This window comes from Ailuropoda melanoleuca, chromosome 15 (assembly GCF_002007445.2).
Source record: "Ailuropoda melanoleuca isolate Jingjing chromosome 15, ASM200744v2, whole genome shotgun sequence".
Classification (NCBI taxonomy): domain Eukaryota; kingdom Metazoa; phylum Chordata; class Mammalia; order Carnivora; family Ursidae; genus Ailuropoda; species Ailuropoda melanoleuca.
The window spans coordinates 15,417,188-15,440,049 of NC_048232.1; the positions used below are offsets into that span (position 1 = coordinate 15,417,188).

The following is a 22,862-nucleotide window of genomic DNA, read 5'->3' on the forward strand; positions in this document are numbered from 1 at the left end:
CAAGTATTTGGACAGTAAAAAAATTTTATCAATAACTTCTAGTTTCATTACATCGTAGAGATAGGTGTGTGATTTCTACTTTGTGAATTTGCTTGGATTAGCAAGAAGTCATTTGTCTTTCAAAGACACTTGTAGAATAGGTACACATTCCCCATATTTCAGATACCAAATTTAATGTAGCTCACTTTTCTACGCCATTTATTTTTGTTTGCTTTCCACTTCTAAGAAGGAACAACCTCCCCAGAAGCCCTCCTATATCCCCAGAAGGCACTTCTCATTCCCCTTCCCTTATCAGTCTCTCTTATGTGGTTCCCCTTCCACTTACCAGAAGTCTTAGCCTGGAGAGGTCAGATGATTCAGGATTGGTCAAGGAGATTCTATTCATTTCTTTCTACATCCCATTTCAAGCCCTGACCTTAGCATCATATAGGCTTCTAAAATTGTTATTCAGCCTACTACTTGCCTTCTCTGGGATTAAAAATTAAACTTTCATTACTTCTTTTCGTGTCCTTCACTTAAAGTTCTGAGGGCTTAAATCACTTATGAAATATTAATGAGAGGTGCTGCTTTTTATTCTGGAAAGATGCTTTTGCCCCATTCATTGATTTGTTCTATACAATTTAAAAGCTCCCTTAGACAAAAACAGATGAACTAACAGTTGATCTGTTCTTGCTATACTCATTCTTTTGTTACCAGCCACATCACATCACCCATGGGCAATGCGTGTTTCTAGAAGTAGAAAATTTAGTTGAGAGAGATATATAAATCCAAGAATTAATGCATAAATGTGTGCTTCTTGTTAAAAAAAGAAAAATATCGATACGCTACACTGGGTCTGGGCAATACCACATTTATTATCTCCTATAGTTAAATTTTATACTCAAATAAAATATTTACAGAGCTCTCTTACTGAGCAATAAGTAAGTCTTTCAAAAGTATACTATACATGAAAAAGAAATACTAAGCAATAATATCTTTATTTAAATATCTTCATTTAAAGGATATATTCACAAGGCAACAAGACCACTGGAACCATATAATGAGAAGATCTAGGATTTTTAGAAGTGCATCTATTCATTCAAAAGAAAATTTCTTGTTATTATGCTCCCAGATCTTTCTAGAATTCCCTCTCTTGCTTTTTATTCTTTCTAAAATTTTGGATGGTTGTTTCTTTCTTATAAATAGAGTTAGTAAATGGCAAAGTCATCTGCTTTCTAAATCACCAATGTATCTGAAATACTATTACTCCTTTTTTTATTCCTTTGCTTAAATATTCACTTTTTAGGTATACCTTTTAAAAATGAATTCACCATTTCAAGGAGCAATATATTGAGTCATAATAATGCCATTTGAATTTGAGTGAATTCCAGAATCACTTTCTTCTACACCCACTGCCTGAAGGACATGAAAAGAAGTAGATATACTTAAAAAGGTGGGGGGATAGTTCACAAATTATCCCAATAGATAGATATGATGTATTGGCAAGAAATTGATGGAAGTCAGCATATGTCTATCTAGAATCCCACATAGGTACATCTAAATCCTATTCTGACAATAACTAGAGTTTGATCTTTGTGACCTCAATTTCCTTATTTGTAAAATTAAGGATTTAAATTAGATGACCTCTCAGGTCCTTGCTGGTGTGGAAATTCTGCAAATCGATTGTATTCCTTTAGGATAGTCAAGGACATAATAGAAAATCTTTTCCATTATTCAAATCACTATACATGCCCTGTCCTTCTAATAGAGCTCTTATATTTTCTCCATCAACAACCCCTGAGGGAAATTTGATCAAGACTTTATGGGTGTGCGTGCACATCAGAATGTCAATACTTCAATGGCCAACCATGGAAGGGTCTTACCAGCTATCTCCAAACTGATAAGTTCAAGGCAGGAGTTGGATATTTGGCCTAGGAAAACCTTGCATTTTTATAATGCTTTTAATTCTTCAAGCTTCTTTTATCATTTGCTGCCTTGATTTACATTCACAAAGTTTGAAGGAATAGGTAGGGCATCTTGTAGAAGAAGGAACAGAAGCATCCAGATAAAATATTGTCCAAGGTTATACAGTCATCGAATGACTGGACAAAAAAAAGCACTTAGATAAATTAACTTCAATCCCATTCTGGCCACATAACATTCTCCCATTCTGTTCCACAAATTAAATGTTTCAATGCTTTTTTATTATTTTTTAAGGATAACTTTTCACAATGATTCAGAGTTCACATAACTTCTTACTGAAATTCAATTAGAATGTACTGCAAGGCCAGAGAGGGTATATCATTCCAGATGCTTTGATGACACCTTAGCGTCATAAGAACCCCATGGAGCACCTGATAGAAAGGTACTCAGATTTCCCTAAAAATTAGCATTACAGTTTTGCCTGAGAAAAGCATTGTGCCTGGTTCCATGTTCTAGTCCTGTGACCAGAGAGCCAGATATGGAGTTGAGAAACCCACAAGAGCTTCTTTCCTGTGGAAGGTGAGCCAACTTTTGTGATCATAGCTACACAATTGTGTTTCTGTTCTTATCAGAGAACAGTACGACTGAAACTAATTCAATTTCCTACTCCCCTACTCCCCAGACATGTAACCATGGACAAGTGACAACGTCTCTGGGCCTCAGTTTCCTCCTATCAAAATAGGAATAATAATGGTTTTTGTGAAGATCAATGAATTAACTCATGTCAAACATGTACCATAGCCAACAGACAATAGAAAGACAGTAATCGTTATCTACTTAATTTATTACAATATTTTTAAAGTCTTAGAATAGCACCTCGTGCATAGTAAGTACTAAGTGTGAGCTATTTTTTTTTTTACTGTTCTTAAAGTAAAAAAAAAAAAACAGATGTTGGAAATTTAATTTTTATTTACATAAAAATATCTAAAATTGTTCCATAGTGTAAAACATTAATGTATTTTATGGGATATTTTGGAAAACATAAACTGAATGAATATGCACATTTACCTCACCATCTGAGACAAAAATCTCTGGATTAAAAAATAAATCGCTGGGGGCGCCTGGGTGGCACAGCGGTTAAGCGTCTGCCTTCGGCTCAGGGCGTGATCCCGGCGTTATGGGATCGAGCCCCACATCAGGCTCTTCCGCTATGAGCCTGCTTCTTCCTCTCCCACTCCCCCTGCTTGTGTTCCCTCTCTCGATGGCTGTCTCTATCTCTGTCAAGTAAATAAATGAAATCTTTAAAAAAAAAATAAAAAAATAAATAAATCGCTGAATCCAGAGAGGTAGTTCAAGATGACAGTATAGCAAGATCCTGAACTCACCTCTTCCTATGAACACAACAAATCTACAGCTACATATAGAAAAATTCCCCATGAAAAAGACCTCAAAACTACCTGAACAAGCTTCTCCACAACAAAGGATAAAAGGGCCAAACCAAAATGGGAAGGAGAGGCAGAAATTCATTAGCTGATCTTAAAGCATCTACCAGAAGGGCAGGAACATATAGGGATTCCCTCTGGGGATGGAGACACTGGCAGGACCCATTTTTGGCATTTTCCTTCTAACCTGCTAGTGTTGGTAGGCATGCCCAGCCTTTATGTGCCATGCTCCATGACCCCATCTAAGCTGGCCAAGCAAGCACCCCACTCCTATGCACCACTACACTGCAGCCCACCAGCTGGGAAAGTACCCCACCCCCATGTGCCACTCCACCTTAACCTTGCCAATGATGACCTAGTGAGTGCCCCACCCCTGCATGTTGCTTCACAGTGGCACCACCAAAGCTAGCCAGCCAACACAGTCCACACAAAGAATGCCCTGTGAGCATCTGGTTCTGGTGGCCAAGGGGGATTAGGCCTTCATCCTATGGGTCTGAAACAAATGGAGAAAATTCTTGGCAGGCTACCACCCCCAGGGTATTGCACAGACAGCAGACTGGAACACATTCCCAGTCTTGCTGTGAAAAAGTCCTATCTATCTGACATGGAGTTTTGGCCTGGTGAGCAGACTTCAGGAATACCACATATGTAGAGGTTATGGAAGTGCTCTCAGGAAGCATAGCCTGGGGGATACCATCTTTCTTATTTGATCTTGCTACAGCTCACCAATACCTCTCAGAAAAAAGTTCATACACTGGTCTGAAGCCTTGAAATTTGTAACTGTTGCTAAGCGGACACATCTAGATCACTTGGACTAGAGCCAGCAGTGTCTATAACTGAGGTGCCACAGGACTGTATATATTTGCATACCTTAAAAGCTGCTGCCTGAGGGTCTAGCTTGTAATTAGCCTGAAACTAGGTGCTGACTGGGATCCACCCTTCTGGAACACTCACAGGTCTTGGCACACCCTCAATACCTGGGACCTACCAAGAAAAAGTCAGGCTGCTTAGCCAATCACAAAGGTTTAAAAGACAACAAAGGCTTAGGGCAAGGTTAAATGATAAGGTTTATCTCCTAGCAAGATCACCCAACTAAGACTGGGAAAGATACATAGAAAGAAACACAGATGGATAAGCAAAATAAGGAGACAGAAGGATATGTTCCAAATGAAAGAACAAGATAAAACCCCAGAGGGGAAATACCTTAATAAAAAAAAAGATAATTTACCTGATAAAGAGTTCAAAGTATGGTCCTCTGAAAAAGAATGAATGAACATAGTGAAAACTTCTACAAAGATATAGAAAATATGAGAAAGTACCAAACTGAAGCCACAGAAATGAAGACCACAATAATTGCTCTGAAATATATACTAGAAGGTTTCAACGGCAGATGGGGTTAAGACAGAATCAGTGAGCTGGAAGACAGGGCATGAACTCATCCAAACAGAGCAGCAAAAAGAAAAAAAAATTAATAATAAAGATAGCTTAAGGAACATGTAGGATATCATCAAGCAGAATAGCATTCATATTATAGCAGTTCCACAGGGAGGAGAAAGAGAAAGGAGCAGAACACTTATTTTCAGAAATAATGGCTGAAAAATCTCTAATCTGGGGATCCCTAACCAGATTCAGGAGGTCCAGAGATTTCCTTAGAAAATGAGCTCAGGGGCACCTGGGTGGCACAGCAGTTAAGCATCTGCCTTCAGCTCAGGGCGTGATCCCGGCGTTATGGGATCAAGCCCCACATCAGGCTCTTCCACTATGAGCCTGCTTCTTCCTCCCACTCCCCCTACTTGTGTTCCCTCTCTCGCTGGCTGTCTCTATCTCTGTCGAATAAATAAATAAAATCTTTAAAAAAAAAAAAAGAGTTCAAAGAGACCCACACCAAGATACATTATAATTAAAATGTCAAAAATTAAAGATAAAGAGAGAATCTTAAAAGCAGCAAGAGAAAAACAACTTGTTATATACAAGAAAACCACCACAAGACTACTAGCAGATTTCTCAGCAGAAACTTTGTAAGCAACAATAAAGTGGCATGATATGTCCAAAGTGCTAAAAGCAAACAACTTCCAACCAAGAATACTCTACCCAGCAAGGTTATCATTCAAAATTGAAGGAATGATAAAGAGCTTTCCAAATAAAAGCTAAAGGAGTTCACTGACACTAAGCCAGTTTACAAGAAATATTAAAGGGACTTCTTTAAGCTAAAAAGAAAGGGCACTCATCAGCTACCAGAAAAAACTATGAAAGTAAAAACCTCACTGGTAAAGGTAAATATATAGTAAAGGTAGTAGATTAATCACTAATAAAGCTAGTAAGAAGATTAAAAGACAAAAATAATAAAAAGAATAACTATTACTATAATAATTACTGAAGGGATATACCAAAAAAAAGATGTAAAATCAAAAACATAAAATGACATCAAAACATCAAAAACATAAAATGTAGTGGGGTATTAAAAATGTTGAATTTTAGCATGTGTTCAAATTTAACTTGCTATCAACTTAAAATAGATTGTTATAAATATAAACTGGTATATATGAGCCTCATGGTAACCACAAAGTAAAACCCTATACTAGATACACAAAAGATATTGAGAAAGGAATCTAAGCATAACACTGTAGAAAGTCATCAAACCACAAGGGAATAAACCAATAGAAGGAAAAAGGAACAGAGAAGAACTACAAAACACACAGAAAACAATAAATAAAGTGGCAATTAGTATGTAGTTACCAATAATTACTTTAAATGTAAATGTTCTAAATTCTCCAATCAAAAGACATTGAGGGGCTGAATCCATAAACAAAAAAACAGAAAACAAAACAAACAAACAAACAAACAAAAAACAAGATCCATCTATATGCTACCTACAAGATGTAAGGACACACATGGATTGCAAGTGAAGTGATGGAAAAAAGATATTTCATACAAATGGAAACCAAACAAAAGCTGGGGTAGTTATACTGATATCAAACAAAATAGAGTTTAAAAGAAAGATTATTATAAAAGTCAAAATGGGCATTACATGATAACAAAGGGGTCAATCCAGTGCAAGATATTTGTAAGTATTTATGTGCCCTACAGGGGAACACCTAAATATATAAAGCAAATATTAACAGACTTAAAGGGAAAAACTGACAATAACAGAATAATAGTAGGAAACTTTCATAACCCATTTACATCAATGGATAGATGACACAGACAGAAAACTAATACGGAACATCAACCTTAAATGACACATTATACCATGTGGACTTATAAGATATATACAGAATATTCACCCCAAACATCAACACATACAGGTTACAGTCAGGTACACATGGAACATTCTCCAGGATGATTCATACGTTAGGGCACAAAACAAGTCTCAATAAATATAAGGCTGAAATCATATCAAGCATCTCTTCCAGCCGTGATGGCATGAAAATAGAAATCAATTATAAGAAGAAATCTTTAAAAATCACAAATATGTGGAGATTAAACAACCAATGAGTCAATGAACAAATCAAAGAATAGATTTTTAAAAATACCTTTAGTCAAAGGAAAATGTTAATACATCATACCAAAATCTATCAGATGCAACAAGAGCAGTTCTAGGAGGCAAGTTCATAGCAATACAAGCCTGCCTCACAAAATAAGAAAAATCTCAAAAAAGTCACCTAAGTTTACACCTAAAGGAACTAGAAAAAGAAAAACAAATTACCTCCAAAATTAATAGAAAGTAGGAAATAATAAAGATCAGAGTGGAAATAAATGAAATACAGCTTAAAAACACATCAGAAAAAAAATCAATAAACGAGTGGTTGGTTCTTTGAAGAGATAAACAAAATTGACAAACCTTTAGCTAGACTAACCAAGAAAAAAAAAAGGCTCATATTAAACCAGAAATGAAAGAAAAGTTACCACTGATACCACAGTAATACAAAGGATCATAAAAGACTATTTTGAAAAATTATATAGGAAGAAATTGGTCAACCTAGAAGAAATGGATAAACTCCTAGAAACATACCCTCCTCCAAGACTGCATCATGAAGAAATAGAGAATCTGAATACACCAACTATTAATAAGGAGATTGAATCAATAATTGAAAAACACCCAACAAACAAAAGTCCAAGCTTCACTAGTGAATTCTACCAAACATTCAAAGAAGATTTAATACCTATCCACCTCAAACCCTCAAAAATTTGAAAAGTAAGCAATGTTTCCAAACTCATTTTCTGAGCCCAGCATTACCCTGAAAACCAAAACGAAAGAAGAACACCACAAAACAAAACAAAACAAAACACTCTAGGCCAATATTTCTGATGAACGTAGATGCAAAAATTCTCAACAAAATATCAGCAAACTGAATTCAACAATACATTTAAAGAATCATATCCCACAGTCGAGTGGGATTTACTCCACAAATGCAAGGATGTTTTAGTATATGCAAATAAATCATTGTGATATACCACATTAACAAAATGAAGGGTAAACATCATGTGATCATCTCAATAGACACAGAAAAAGCATCTGACTAAACCTGACACTCATTTATGATAAAAAAAGAAACTCTCAACAAAATGGGTATAGGTGGAATATACCTCAACATAATTTAGGCCACATATGACAAACCCACAGATAGCATATTCAGTGATGAAAAGCTGAAAGTTTTTCCCCTAAAATCAGGAACAAAACAGATGCCCACTCTTGCCACTTTCATTCAACATAGTATTGGAAGTCCTAGCTAGTGAATAAGCAGGAAAATGAAATAAAAGATATCCAGATTGGAAAGGAAGAAGTTAAACAGTCACTATTTGCAGAACACATGATTTTATATAGAGAAGATTCTATATGCTACACCAAAAAACTCTTAGAACTAATAACTTCAGTAAAGCTGTAGGATGCGAAATCAATATACAAAAATACGTTACATTTTTATACACTAATAACAAATTATCAGAAAGGGAAATTAAGAAAACAATCCCTGTTGCAATTGCATCAAAAAAGAATAAAATACTTAGGAAAAAATTTAACGAAGTAAAAGACCTATACGTTGAAAACTACAAGACACTGATGAAGGGAATTGAAGATACAAATAAATGGAAAGATATTTTGTGTTCATAGGTTGGAAGAATTAATATTGTTAAATTGTCCAGTTACCTGAAGCAATCTACAGGTTCAATGCAACCTCTACCAAAATTCCAATGGCATTTTTCACAGAAAGAGAAGAAATGATCCCATGATTTGTAGGGAACCACAAAAGATTCTGTACAGCCAAAGCCATCCTGTGAAAGAACAAAGCTATAGGCATCATGCTCCCTGATTTCAAACTATACTACAAAGCTAGAGTAATCAAAACAGTATAGTATTGCAATAAAAACAGACTAAAAGATCAATGGAACTGAACAGAAAACCCAAAAATAAACCCAACTACATATGGTCAATTAGTTTACAATGAAGGAGGCAAGAATATACAATAAGGAAAGGAAATCTCTTCAATAAATGGTGTTGAGAAAACTGAACAATCCCATGTAAAAGGATGGAAGTAGATCACTATCTTATACCACACACAATATTAACTCAAAATGGATTAAAGACTTGGTGAACAGACTAGAATAAAACGTATGAAGAAAGCTCTTTGACATTGGTCTCAGCAATAACTTTCTGGATCTGATTCCAGAAGCAATGGCAACAAAAGCAAAATGAACAAATGAGAAGACATCAAACTAAAAAGTTTCTGCAAAGTGAAGGAAACCAACAACACAACAAAAAGGCAGCCTAATGAATGGGAGAAGATATTTGTAAATCATACATCAAATAAATAGTTAACATCCAAAATATATAAAGAAATCATACAACTCAAGAGCAACAAAAAACAATCCAACTAAAAAATGGGCAGAGGATCTGAATAGACATTTTTCTGAAGAAAACATACAGATGGCCAACGGGCACATGACAAGATGCTCAACATCTCTAATATGAAGGTGGTGCACATCAAACCATGGTGAGATATCACCTCAAACCTGTGGAAATAGCTATTATCAAAAAGACAAAAAACAACAAATGTTGGCAAAGATGTGGTAAAAAGGGAACCTTGTGCACTGTTGGTGGGGGTATAATCACTATTGAAAACTATATGAAAGTTCCTCAAAAAATTGAAAATAAAACTACAATATGATCCAGCAATTCCACTTCCTACTATATAAACAAAGAAAAAGAAACCACTAATTTAAAAAGACATATGCACCCCTATGTTCACTGCAGCATTATTTATAATACCCAAGATAGGGAAACAACCTATGTATCCGTTGATCAATGAATGGATAAAGAAGATGTGGAATGTGTGTATATATAATGGAATATTACTCAGCTATAAAAAACCAATGAAATCTTGTCATTTGTGACAACATGGACAGACCTCATGAATGTTATGCTACAAAATGTCAGTCATAAAATAAACAAGTCATGGGATGTAATGTACAACACGGGGTCTGTAATCAATAATTCTGTATTTCAAACTTAAAAGTTGCTATAAAAGTAAGTCTTACAAGTTCTCATCACTAGAAAACAATTGTTACTTTGTATGGCTATAACTCAGTAAATACACTTAATGTGGTGATCATTTTGCAATGTATACAAATGTTGAGTCATAATGTTGTACGCTTGAAACCAATGTAATGTGTATCTCAATTAAGCTAAATATTAATAAAAATTACTGTGGCGCCATGGTCAATGTATTTCATTTTTCAGTGAAGTCCAGATCTCACACTAAAATTCTTTGTTTCTCCACTATATATATCAAGGAGGGAAGAGGGCAAGAGGCTACATAGGTTTTTCCTGGAAAAATGAATTGGATCTAACTCACATGAGCAAACAAAATTGTCAATGCCTTCCCGAGTTTATATAAAGTGATTGCACCCAACAAAAAGTGTTTTGTCTCTCTTGCTCAACACTTTAATTTGTGGCTTAACCAATAATTAAGCAAAAGAAATACCAGGCCAGGCAAACAAAACTGTCTTTTTGTTTCAGATATTCTTCATATTACAATCATCACACTTAAACCAGAGTTAAGGTTTCTTGAAAGAGAGCGAGCAGAGCTAATGAAAGAAAAAAACCTAAACTCCAAAACAAAAGTCATCCAATGCTTTACCTTAATTCTCTGCTACTGAATAGCTAGTTCACCTGGGCAAATCTTTCTACTTTCCTGGGCTAAGTTTCCTGGACAATCTATGAAAACTATGTCTTATTAGTAAATCTTACTGCACCTCAGTTATTAAAGTAATTTGGCATTATTATGAGCTCCTAGTCTCAGCTTTCATTTTTGTCCTTTGTTATTTCATTACCAATCTTCTGTTTCACCATCTATAGATCTATTTTTGGCAAATTCTTCCATACTCTCTAGAACAGTTGTTCTCAGACTCTAGCCTGAGTCAGAATGACAAGAGGGAGGTCGGGGGCTTGTAAAAACACAGAATGCTCAGCATACCCCTAGAGGTTCTGACGCAGTAGGTCTGGGATAGGGTACAGAACTGTATTTCTAACAGCCAGATCACCCAGGGAAGCCACACGCTGCTGGCCCTACAACCACTACACTATAGAATATAAAAATGTTGATTAACATCATGTAAGGGCCATGGAGTAGTCAAAGTTACCTCCACGTAACTCTGTGAACAGCCGCTCTGACCTTCCAGCTCCACATGGGTGAAGTTGACCTGTATTTGTTCTCCCAGGGGCTGCGTTATAATATAGACACACTGTCTGTTGTGAATGAAAGGTCCAGACAAGTCAGAAGAGAGAAGACCCTCTGGGTCTGTGTAGTTTCCTCCACAATGCAGATCCGCTAAAGACAACCGGGAAGAGAAGGGAAAGGTCCTATGAATGGCCATTCCTGTGACCCTCAGGCATTAGACAAAATTTTTAAAAACTGACACACATATGCACACAATCATATACCCATTTTATTCACCCTGTAAAGTTTTATGTCTCTAATTGTATTTTTAGTTTGACATGTGTTTATGAGACATCCATGTAGTGCCTAAAGAAATAGATCCAGACATGTGTGATCTAACTTCTCATCTAATATCCTCTTCTACAAATTGCTTTTTAAATACATTTATACTCTTCTCCATTCAAAAAAGATTCAGGGCAGTTTACAAAACACATGTGACTAAATAAAACATATAACTAGAAAAAGGAATCTAATTAAAGGAATAATGAACATAGAATAGCAGGATGTGCTCAAGGGAAAGTTAACATGCACAGAAAATGGGTACCGACTCTACAGTCTACAGAAAGTTGGCTCCAGATTCAGCCTGAAGCCAGAGTAAATGAAAAAAGGGGACCTGTGAAAAGATGTTCATGGTTCCTTTTCCTGGTACTGAGACCTGAAAGGTGTTTTTCCTGTGAATTCTCATCAGGGCCCAATGATGTATGTTAAGAACAAAAGCCCTAAAGTAAAAACCATACGGTATTTTATTGTTTATTGTTGGTTTGTTTTAAGGTGTCAGTATAGGCTACAGGCATAAAAGCACAGCAGTCCTTCACATTCATATGCCACTCCCAATGATCAGGTTACTTACATGGTGATGTTAAGTAGGTGACATGGAAGCCCTGGTCATTAATCTGGTTGTCAGAATGAAAATGAATTCTGGCAAAGGGACCTGTAGTCTGGAGTGGTGGGACAGAGAGAGTGGTACAGAATTTCCCAAGAACGGGGTCCTGATACAAAGGACCATCTCGAATCTAAAACAAACAAACAAAAATGAATCATTAAGCACAAAATGGTCAGATTTTGACAAACCCAGTCATTTTGTACATTAACTTCAGAAAACCTGTCATTTGAAACTGATGGCTCTCAGAGGTTTTCCCATCACATATAGATCCAATACTCAGCTGGGGTTCACTAAAGGGTAGTCTGCTGCTCTCAGCATCCTTAATGCCTTATCTTCTGTCTAAATTTTAATTCCAGGGGCGCCTGGGTGGCACAGCGGTTAAGCGTCTGCCTTCAACTCAGGGCGTGATCCCGGCGTTCTGGGATCGAGCCCCACATCAGGGCTCCTCTGCTATGAGCCTGCTTCTTCCTCTCCCACTCCCCCTGCTTGTGTCCCCTCTCGCTGTGGCTGTCTCTATCTCTGTCGAATAAATAAATAAAATCTTTAAAAATAAATAAATAAATAAATAAATAAATAAATTTTAATTCCAAGGCTAGATGTATACTTTTAAATTTTCTCATGAACCTTGCTCAATGTTTTCTTTCCTTGGTTTTTTCTCCCCAGATGTTTGTTTCAAAATGATAAATTCCTAGTAACTGAGAAGGAGAAAATGAATATATGCAAAGGAAATGGAAGAAGGAATACCAACAATGTCGACTGATTCACAACTCGGTCTAGGTATTCAGAGGGATCAGGGGCGGAAAGGAAGTGAAGTCAGGTTGACACAACATAGGGACAATTTAATGTGTTTTAGAAATGCAATCCTAATAGTAACTAAGTACCATGATAATGACCATATGACCTGAGAACCCTTTTTAATTGTTCGATTTTAATCTCTTAAATAATCATGTTAAACTCTCTGTAATTCTGTTGTAACTGCAAATCATGTTCTACATAAAACCCCAAACATCAGTGAACAAAGTAATATTTTAACATGGCCAATTTAGTCCACTCAAATTCCTTCTTCTATCGGCAGCAAAGTTCTAGGACAGCATTACTTTATATATAACTTTATATTACTTTATATTTAACTATTTCCTTGAAATACTGTTGAGAAATGAGAGGCATTTCAATATTATCAGAATGATTGATACTTTCTATTATACATATACCCAGGAATTATGTAGGAATGAAAAAAAGCCACTAATTTTACTTTGATGGAACTCATTGAAATTAATTTCAAAAAAAAATCCATGCTACTGTCAACATTTAAAAGATTATGTTGCTGAAATTTTCCAGGGAGAGGTAGATTTTTCCAGTCATTCCCAAAGGTTTCGAATCCATTACAACTGCTAAATTACTAATGACTTTAACTTGTGGAGATCCCTGTTGGACAGCTGCACCTTTCCATCCTTTATGAATAATTCCATAGCCCTCCATTCTTCTCTAATGGACTTGGAAAAGCATATTGTCCTTTATCACTATTGCAAGGACTACTAAGATTTATGGTGACAAGACAGGAGCAACATAAGAACTCAATCTTCTCAATGATCCTTTCAGTCTACAAATGCAGAGCAACATTTCTGATATACCTATATGTTCATGGCCTTTGAATATAACAGCCTTTTTTTTCTGCTTCTGTATTTTAATCTCTTATTAATGGTAAGCAGGATAAGCACAGATGGACTTCTCTTCTCCCAGTGACCATTATCAATATATTCTAAGGTCACCCTCTAGCAATCCATTTCAACACAATTGCTATTATTTTTCTTCATGGAGCTCTATAGTTAGCTTGTGAAGTAATGGGTCAGGTTACCATACACAATTGAAGCCTTGATTCTGCATTGGAAAAGATAACCATTACTGAGCGTTTCTTGTGTTAATTCTTCCATTCCCTCCTTAGGCGACTGGGCTTCCAGGAAATGACAGGGAACAGTAAGACACTCTATTTCCTAGGTTCAGATGAAATAGAAGAAGCAACAAGCTGGCACAATTAAGAATAAGAAATTAGCAAGACTTAAGATGTCAGGTGCCTATTGAAGAATATACCTAACTACTGCTAGGAAATTGTAGTCATCCTCAGGTATCACTGAACAATAGTTCCCTGAGTTCTAATCATATCATGATATGTTCTATCTAAATATGATTGTTTACCTCAAGATAATCTTTGCTGCAATCATCATGGTGCTCCAGACTCAAGGTCCCAAAAGTAAATGTTATCAAGAAGCCAGGACTGGTTACTACTTTCCAGACACAATCTCTTCCAGGAGGATAGTTTCCAGGATATCCCGGAGACTTAATAGAACCATAAGTACCCATCAGTACACCTCCACACTCTGAAATAAGAGGAAAAAATAACTTTACACTTATATACAACTTATAATTTATGTAGAGTTATCAGACTTTACTGCAAGAAAATAAGTTTTGTTGAAATAACTGTGTGCAGTCTGGGACGCCCTCATAAACTAAACAAGGCTTTTAGTTTCCCAGTTTGATACAGCTATAAATCTAGGAATATTAGCCAATAAATGAGTCACTCATGCATTGAGCTCTGTGCTTATCAGCTATTATGTGGTGATATGATTTTAAAATACAATGCTGGGGGCGCCTGGGTGGCTCAGTCGTTAAGCGTCTGCCTTTGGCTCAGGGCGTGATCCCAGCATTCTGGGATCGAGCCCCGCATCAGGCTCCTCCACTGGGAGCCTGCTTCTTCCTCTCCCACTCCCCCTGCCTGTGTTCCCTCTCTCACTGGCTATCTCTCCCTCTCTGTCCAGTAAATAAATAAAATCTTTAAAAAATAAAAAAATAAAATAAAAAAATAAAATAAAATGCTGAACTAAGATAATAGATATATTTTTTTCATTTTGAAAGAGATTAATTTCTGTATGACTTTTTTAAAGTTCTGGTTCTTATGGGGCGCCTGGGTGGCTCAGTCATTAAGCCTCTGCCTTTGGCTCAGGGCATGATCCAGGGGTTCTGGGATCGAGCCCCACATCGGGCTCCTCTGCTGGGAGCCTCCTTCTTCCTCTCCCACTCCCCCTGCTTGTGTTCCCTCTCTCGCTGGTGGTCTCTATCTCTGTCAAATGAATAAATAAAATTAAAAAAAAAAGTTCTGGTTCTTAAAAAGTTCTTCTGAACTCTTAAAATGTTCTGGGAGTTCTGTTTCCCCTATCTCTTTCAGCAAACCAGGATTATTTTATACGTTAGAATAGTCAAGTGCTACATAATTTTCATTTGAGAATATTTTTTAACACTATGATATAGTTAACTCTTCATTTTATAAGTGAATAAATTCAAATGTCTATGGATGATTGAGCCACTTACCCTGCCCAGGAATGGAGTGAAGGAAAGGCAGGGCCAGGCTTTGTGACTACCACTCCATTAATTATGCCCCACCAACACCTAATGTTATATATCAGTGACTGAATGAATCTTTTCTTTATTGATATTCACATTTATTTAACAAAAACTCTGTGATGGCTTGTAGGAAATACTATCCAACATCACTCATCATCAGGGAAATACAAATCAAAACCACAATGAGATGCCACCTCACACCTGTCAGAATGGCTAAAATTAACAACACAAGAAACAATAGGTGCTGGTGAGGATGTAGAGAAAGGGGAACCCTTTTGCACTGTGGGTGGAAATGCAAAGTGGTACAGCCACTGTGGAGAATAATAGGGAGGTTCAACAAAAAGTTAAAAATAGAACTACCCAGTAATTCAGCAATTGCACTACTAGTTATTTACCCAAAGGGTATGAAAATACAAATTCAAAGGGGTACATGCACCTGATGTTTATAGCAGCATTATCAACAATAGCCAAACTATGGAAAGAGCCCAAATGCCCATCAACTGATGAATGGATAAAGAAAATATGGCATATACACACAATGGAATATTACTCAGTCATCCAAAAGAATGAAATCTTGCCATTTGCAATGACATGGTAGAACTAGAGTGTATTATGCTAAGTAAAATAAGTCAGTCAGAGAAAGACAAATACCTTATGCTTTCATTCATGTGGAATTTAAGAAATAAAACAGATGAACATATAGGAAGGGGAAAAAAAGAAAGAAAGAAAAAAAAGAGAGTGAGGCAAACAAACCATAAAAGACTCCTAACAAACTCAGGGTTGATGAAGGGAGGTGGGTGGGGGATGGGCTATATGGGTGATGGGCGTTAAGGAGGGCACTTGTTGTGATGAGCACTGGATGTTATACATAAGTGATGAATTAACTGAATTCTACTCCAGAAACCAATATTGCACTATATGTTAACTAACTAGAATTTAAATTAAATTTAAATAAAAATTTTGAAAAAGAAATACTACTGTAAAGCTAAAAAATAGAGATGCTAAATAAAAATCTAGGCTGCAGTGAATATAAATTAGAAGAAAAATAAAATGAGGTGATATTTCAAATATGCAGGATATACGACTTACACAGCTATGCAGGTTACTTAGACAAGTCTTGTTGCCAAAGCAAAAAGTGAAACAAATTAGTTACATGATTCTCATTGTTCCTAATAAGAAAACATCTCAGCTGCTCAGAGGAAGAGAAATTTCCTAAAATTTAGTAGTTAAATTATCATACAGATTAAAAAAATTACGATACCATAAGCAAAGTAAAATGTTAATGGTGAGCGGGGGGAAAAATTCAATATGTAATATAAAGAATTAACATCTCTAATATATGAAAAGCTTCTAAAAAAATAGAGACATAAACGAAGAGTTCACTGGTAAAAACTCAAATGTCCTTCATACGTGGAAAAGATGATCAGTGTCACTCATAATAAGGGACATACAAATAAAAACTTTGCTGAGATACCATTCCTCGCCTCTCAGAATGATACATATCCAGAATACTGAAAACAAATGATCAGTGGTGTTGTGGAGAAATAGGCACTCTCATATATCGCTGATGGGAATACAAGGTAGTACAACTCTCACAAAAGAGATTATGGAAATGTCTAGCAAAACCATAGACATTTATTTTTTGACCAAGTAATCATACTTTTAGAAATCTATCCCAAAGATACATTGGCAAAAATGCAATAAGACAAATTCACAAGGACTTTGTTGCAGTACAATTTGGAATTCCAAAAGACTGGAAACAAGCCAAATACTCATCAAGAGAGTACTGACTGAATAGACAATGAATGAGATATCCATGTAATGCACACTAAGCTCTCGTTATGGAGTAGTCTCTAGGATATATCAAGTGAAAAAGCAAACTACAAAGCAGTGCATATTGTATGCTGCCTTTTTTTTTTTAAAAAGGGGGAAATATGATCATATGTGATTATCTGCTTGTATTTTTTAAATGGAAGGATAAATCGAAACTAATAAAAATTGTTACCTTTGGGAGAAGAAAGGAAAAAGACAGAAGGGACAGGGATGAAGGTTAGACTTCTCCAAATTTACCATGAATTTTGATTTGGCTTTGGAACTATGAATATGTTTTACATAATTATGAAGCAAAATTCAATAAAAATGAAAACGTGAAATCTTTAAAATCACAAGCAAAATGAAACAATATGAAATAACTTTTGAACTAACAATTTAAACATGAAGAGTAGAAATATTCCAAGACGCTTTAAAATACTGTAAAGTTTGATTACAGAGCCTGAGTGAAACATATATTAAGTACAAAAAGAATATCCCAGGAATAGTAAACGGCTTTTGGTTATCATATTATTAGTAATAATATTGGTATTGTTACTTTGAAAATTCATACAGTAGGATTAAGTACATAGGTAATATGTTAATGTCCTTGGGAACCCAGATTTTTCGTGGAGTGAGAAGAGGTACAAATATATAATAAAAAACCTGTAATTTCAATATACTAATATATTGGAAGATTACTAAGAATGCATAATATATTTTTTCTTTAAAACTAATAAAAATAGGGGTGCCCAGGTGGCTCAGTTGATTAGGTGTCTGACTCTTGATCTCAGCTCAGGTCTTGATTTCAGCGTCATGAGTTCAAGCCCCACACTGGGCTCCACACTGGGCATGAAGCCTACTTAAAAAATAATTATATAAAAAAAAAATTTCTAGTTCCTTCCACTGAAAGTTCTAGAGACTCTGTTCAACTAGTAGCAATAGCCACTCCTCGCACCCAGATTATAGAATCTAAACATCATTTCCCATTCGAGGAGTACTAACTCTTCAGAGAAATAATTGGTTCCAGTCCTAATGTAATAAATATATAGGAAGAACCTGAAACATCTTTCAGAGCAGAAAGCAAACAAGTTTCCAAAAGTAACTGGAATTGGGTCAAAGAGCCTCAGAAACGAACTTGAAAGTTTTCCCACTAGCCAAATATGGAACATTTTAACATAAAAAAAATGTCTAGAATGGATTATAATATATCAAATATGATAAAATATGAGCTCATATTTAGTACTAAAACTAAAACAAAATAAAAAGAGTAATAAGTAATTGTTCATTCTGCAGAAAGCTAGGAAATGAAGTCATTAATTTGATTATGGGAGAAAAACGGGGAAGAATCAAGGATTTATCCTAACTTTTCTAAATGATTTGTATGTGAGAGTAATGAAATATTTGATATGGGAAAGTTCTACTCCATTGAAGAAGTCCAGATAATAAATAAAAAAGAAATGATAAAATTCAACTGTCATCGTTTTGAAAGCCCCAATTAATCTAAACAATGAACCTATGGGTTGCTAAGACCATTAGAGAAAGGGCAAAAGAGAAGCTTTTTAATGGAAAGATCAACCTGAGAAAATCAAAACACTCTAATCAATGTTGCAGTCATTATAGGGAGGCAAATGGGCATTGAGTACCTCCTAACACAATTATTTTTGTCCCCCTAAACATAAAACTGAATTTGATCAAACCATTCTAGCAAAATCTAGAATATGGGATAACCTACAAGACAAACAACAGTTTCTATAACAAATGTGAGCAACAGTTGATAGTTTTTAATAATAAGGAATTATTGTTTGTTTTAGTTTTTATTGTCTTCAGGCATTGAGAAGCGAACAGTGAAGGACTGTGACCCTTGAAGGGAGGGAAGCACAAGTGTAAGTCCCACATTCACCCAAGTATGTTCTCCCTGTGTGCATTTCCCAAACTGCAGTGCAGGGCAGTGAAGTCAAAGTAGCAGCAATATTCTTGCGGGTGAAAGAAACAAAACTCAGAACGTGGGGCTCCTAGAGTGGCTGGGATTTGGGAATGAGGTACTATAGAGAAGACAGCTGCATGGCCATAACAACCAAAAAATTTGTAAGAGTTTCCTTGGTCCCTTAGCTGAATCTTAAGCTGCATGTACACAGGGGAAGACGACATTTAAAAGTATAAGAGCTATGAGACAGTCAAAATCTCCACCATATGTATAATTTGAGTTCCAGAAGGAGAGGAGAAAGGAAAAATGACAGAAGCAGGGGAGGAAAACCATGTGATCATCTCAATAGATTTAGAAAAAGTATTTAATATATTTCAACAGCCATTCATGATAAAAATTCTTGACAAGCTAGGAATAAAAGGTGAGATGGTTTTAAAACATTCACAAAATTTTTGACACTTCTTCCATTGAGGTGGGGTCTCTGTCTCCTCCCCTTAAATCTGGGAGGGCTTATGAGTGCTTCAACCAGTAAAAAGTATGACAGAAATAACACAGAAATATGACTTCCAAGGATAGGTCTGAAAAAGCCATGCAGCACCTTCCTGGGTCTGTTGTAAGGCTTGCTCTAAGAAAAGCCAAGTGCCATGAAAGAAGTTCCACTACGCTAAGACCATCATCAGAGAGGGGCTACATGGAGGCACTCAAGCCAACAGCCTGGTTCAACTCTTATCCAAAAGCCAGCATCAACTGAGTGAGTCATCTTAGGTTTCCAGCCTAGTTGAGCCTGTAGATGACTACAGTTCCAGCCAACATCTGATTGTAACTGCTTGACAGATCAAATGATAATTGGGCCCTTTCCAAATTCCTGGTCCACAAAACCAGACGCATAATAAAATGATTAATGTTCTACAACACTAAATTTGTGGGCAATTTGTTATACAGCAATAGTAATTTGGAGTGAACTTCCTTCATCTGATAAGAGTTATCTACAAAAACTTACATCTAAAATATTATGCTCAATGGTTAAATACTGAACATTTTCCCTTATGAGGTTGGGAACAAAAAAATGATGCCCACTACACCACTTTTGTTCAGCATGGTACTGGATGCCCTAGCCAGGCAATAAATAGGTTGAGAAAAAGAAAGAAATGATAGTTACAACGACTGGAAAGGAAGATGTTAAAAGGAAAACCACAGGCCCACAATAGTGTCACTTAGTCCAAGTCCCCAAACATGGGCTTAATATCTAATCTAATTGCACTTTCAACCTCCCCTAGAAATGTCATCTCAACCTGTCCATCAGGAATTTTTCACTTAGGGCCAATGAGTCTGCCACATGGGCTCTCTCCATCCCCCAAAGGAAGATGAGGTAATCTGCACAATTAGACCCCTCATTCTTCCCCCTGAGGGAAGACCTTGCCTGGAATAATCTTTATTCTTTTGCTAATAATTTCTTGCCCCACCCTCCTTCCTATAAAAACTTTTCATTTCATACAATGCCTCAGGGCTCCCCTCTGTTTGCTAGGTGGGATGCTGCCCCCTTCATGTATTGTTTAATAAAACCAATTAGATCTTCAAATTTACTCTATTAAATTTTGTTTCTTAACAAAGAAAAACAGCCTTTACTCACAGATTGCATAACTGTGTATGTAGAGAAATCCAAAAGAATCTACCAAAAAAAGCGATTAGAATCAATTAATGATTTTAGCAATGTGGCCAGATTCGAAATCAAATATTTTTAAAAATGTCATATTTCTATATACTAACAACACATAAAAATGACATTTTAGAAAAACTATCATTTTACATAGTATAAAATATCAAATATCTAGAAAAAAGCAACAAAATTATGTGGAATAAACACTGGAATCTATAAATCATTGCTAAGGTAAATTAAAAAGAGATATCATAAATGGACAGGGTCAATATTTTTAAGAAGTCATATCTTCCCCAGTTAATTATAGATTCAGGACAATGCCAACAAAATCCCAGCAGAGTTTGGGGGAAAATTAACAAATTGATTCTAAAATTTATAGGAAAATATAAAGGATCTAGCATACTTTAAAAGAACCAAGTTATACGATTTACACACCAGATTTCAAGCTTCAGTAGTTAAGCCAATGTGGCACAAGGAGAGAGAAATAGACCAATAGAAAAGCTGAGAAAGTCCAGAAACAGATGTACAGATTTATTGATGAATGAATTGGAGGGTCAGTGTACTGTTCTATCTGCTTTTTTACCTGTTTAAAAATTGTATAGTAAAAAGCTAAATAAATAAATAAAGCTCCAAAAGACAAAACAACAACAAAATAGCAATGTCGTCAACAGCATCCCTGCAGTAATTTACCAGTAGAGTTTATAAGAATGCTGTTTGGGTATTAAGGAGGGCACGTATTGCATGGTGCACTGGGTGTTATACGCAAGTAATGAATCATGGAACTTTACATCAAAAACTAGGGATGTACTGTATGGTGACTAACATAATATAATAAAAAATATTATTATAAAAAAAAGAATGCTGTTTGGTAATTTCATAAGGGACCTATTAAGACTCACGGTTTTTAATCTTTTTTTGTTCATCCAAATTTTGTTATCTCCAAACACAAAATGAAATTCTAATTCATTTTAGATTTATTTGATTTTAAAAGAATTATAAAAGTATGATATAATTCCTGGATCTCAAAACATTTAATATAATCCACAAGTCTAACACTAATGAAGAAAACTTAATAATCTTAAGATTTTGCTTGATTTTTCTTCATGTTTAAACATACCTGGTTGCTCGGTTTCCCATCTTATTGTAAAGCCTCTCTCATTTCTGAAATGCTCAGAATGGAGATGAAAATAGAGGGCATTGTCACTACTGAGGAGTTCATGAGGGAGAATGGAGCCACAGAATCTTCCCAGTTGGAGTGCTGCAGAGGAATCCCCATCATGAACCTGAAGGAACTCGTGTGGACAATTGCTCACTGATTCTAACCGGAAAAAAGTGAAAGAGATACGCAGCACCTAAAAATGTAAAGGCCACAATATATTGTTTTTCATTTCCATATTAATTCTACAGCATTTCTTCCACTAATTAGGAAGCATTCATATTGTCACCTCTCAAGAGACATCTATAACTTCCCGATTATCCACAAATACATATGACAAATGTACATACTCAATAACTTGTGTTAAAAATTGCTTAGGCTTCAGCTAATATCAAAATATACCAAAAACCTTAACATTAATGAAATAGATTTTTAACAGCTTTATTGAGGTGTAATTGGTATACAAAGAACTGCACATATTAAATGTGTACGATTTGATTAGTTTTTGGACATACGCCAACACCTGTGATGCCATCACCACCATCAATGTAATAGGCATATCCAGCACCTCCCAGTGTTTCCTTGTGTCTCTCTTTCTATTTTTCTTATAGTGGTAAGACTACAACATGAGAGCCACTGTCTTAACAAATGTTGAAGGTCACCATACCATACTGTTAGAGGCACAGTGTTATACATCACATCTCTAGACCTTACACATCTTGCATAACTGAAACTTTTTACCCATTGAGTTGTTACTGAATGGGTTAATGAAATATGTTTATCTAGATTTCATTAAACTGTCAAGTCCATTAAATAAAGGCACTTCAAATGTATGGTTGACAGCGCTTCCACATCAGTAAAATACATAGGATGTTTGAAAATTCTACCTTGAATTAAATGTAACTAAGATCACCATTCATAAGAATTTATACCCTGGTCACCTGAACAACCTGTAGTGTGTAGCATACGCACAAA

At 35.8% G+C, this 22,862-nt stretch overlaps 1 protein-coding gene across 1 annotated transcript in view; it reads right to left on the reverse strand.

The window, feature by feature from the left end:
• Positions 1-22,862, reverse strand: part of CUBN (cubilin) — a 259,861-nt gene that overhangs the window by 214,317 nt on the left and 22,682 nt on the right. The window contains exons 14-17 of the mRNA XM_034644347.1: positions 21,849-22,083; positions 14,136-14,317; positions 11,910-12,072; positions 10,983-11,170 (exon numbers count right to left, since the gene is read on the reverse strand). Coding sequence (XP_034500238.1) covers positions 10,983-11,170; positions 11,910-12,072; positions 14,136-14,317; positions 21,849-22,083 — 768 coding nt within the window. The remainder of the gene's footprint in view (positions 1-10,982; positions 11,171-11,909; positions 12,073-14,135; positions 14,318-21,848; positions 22,084-22,862) is intronic.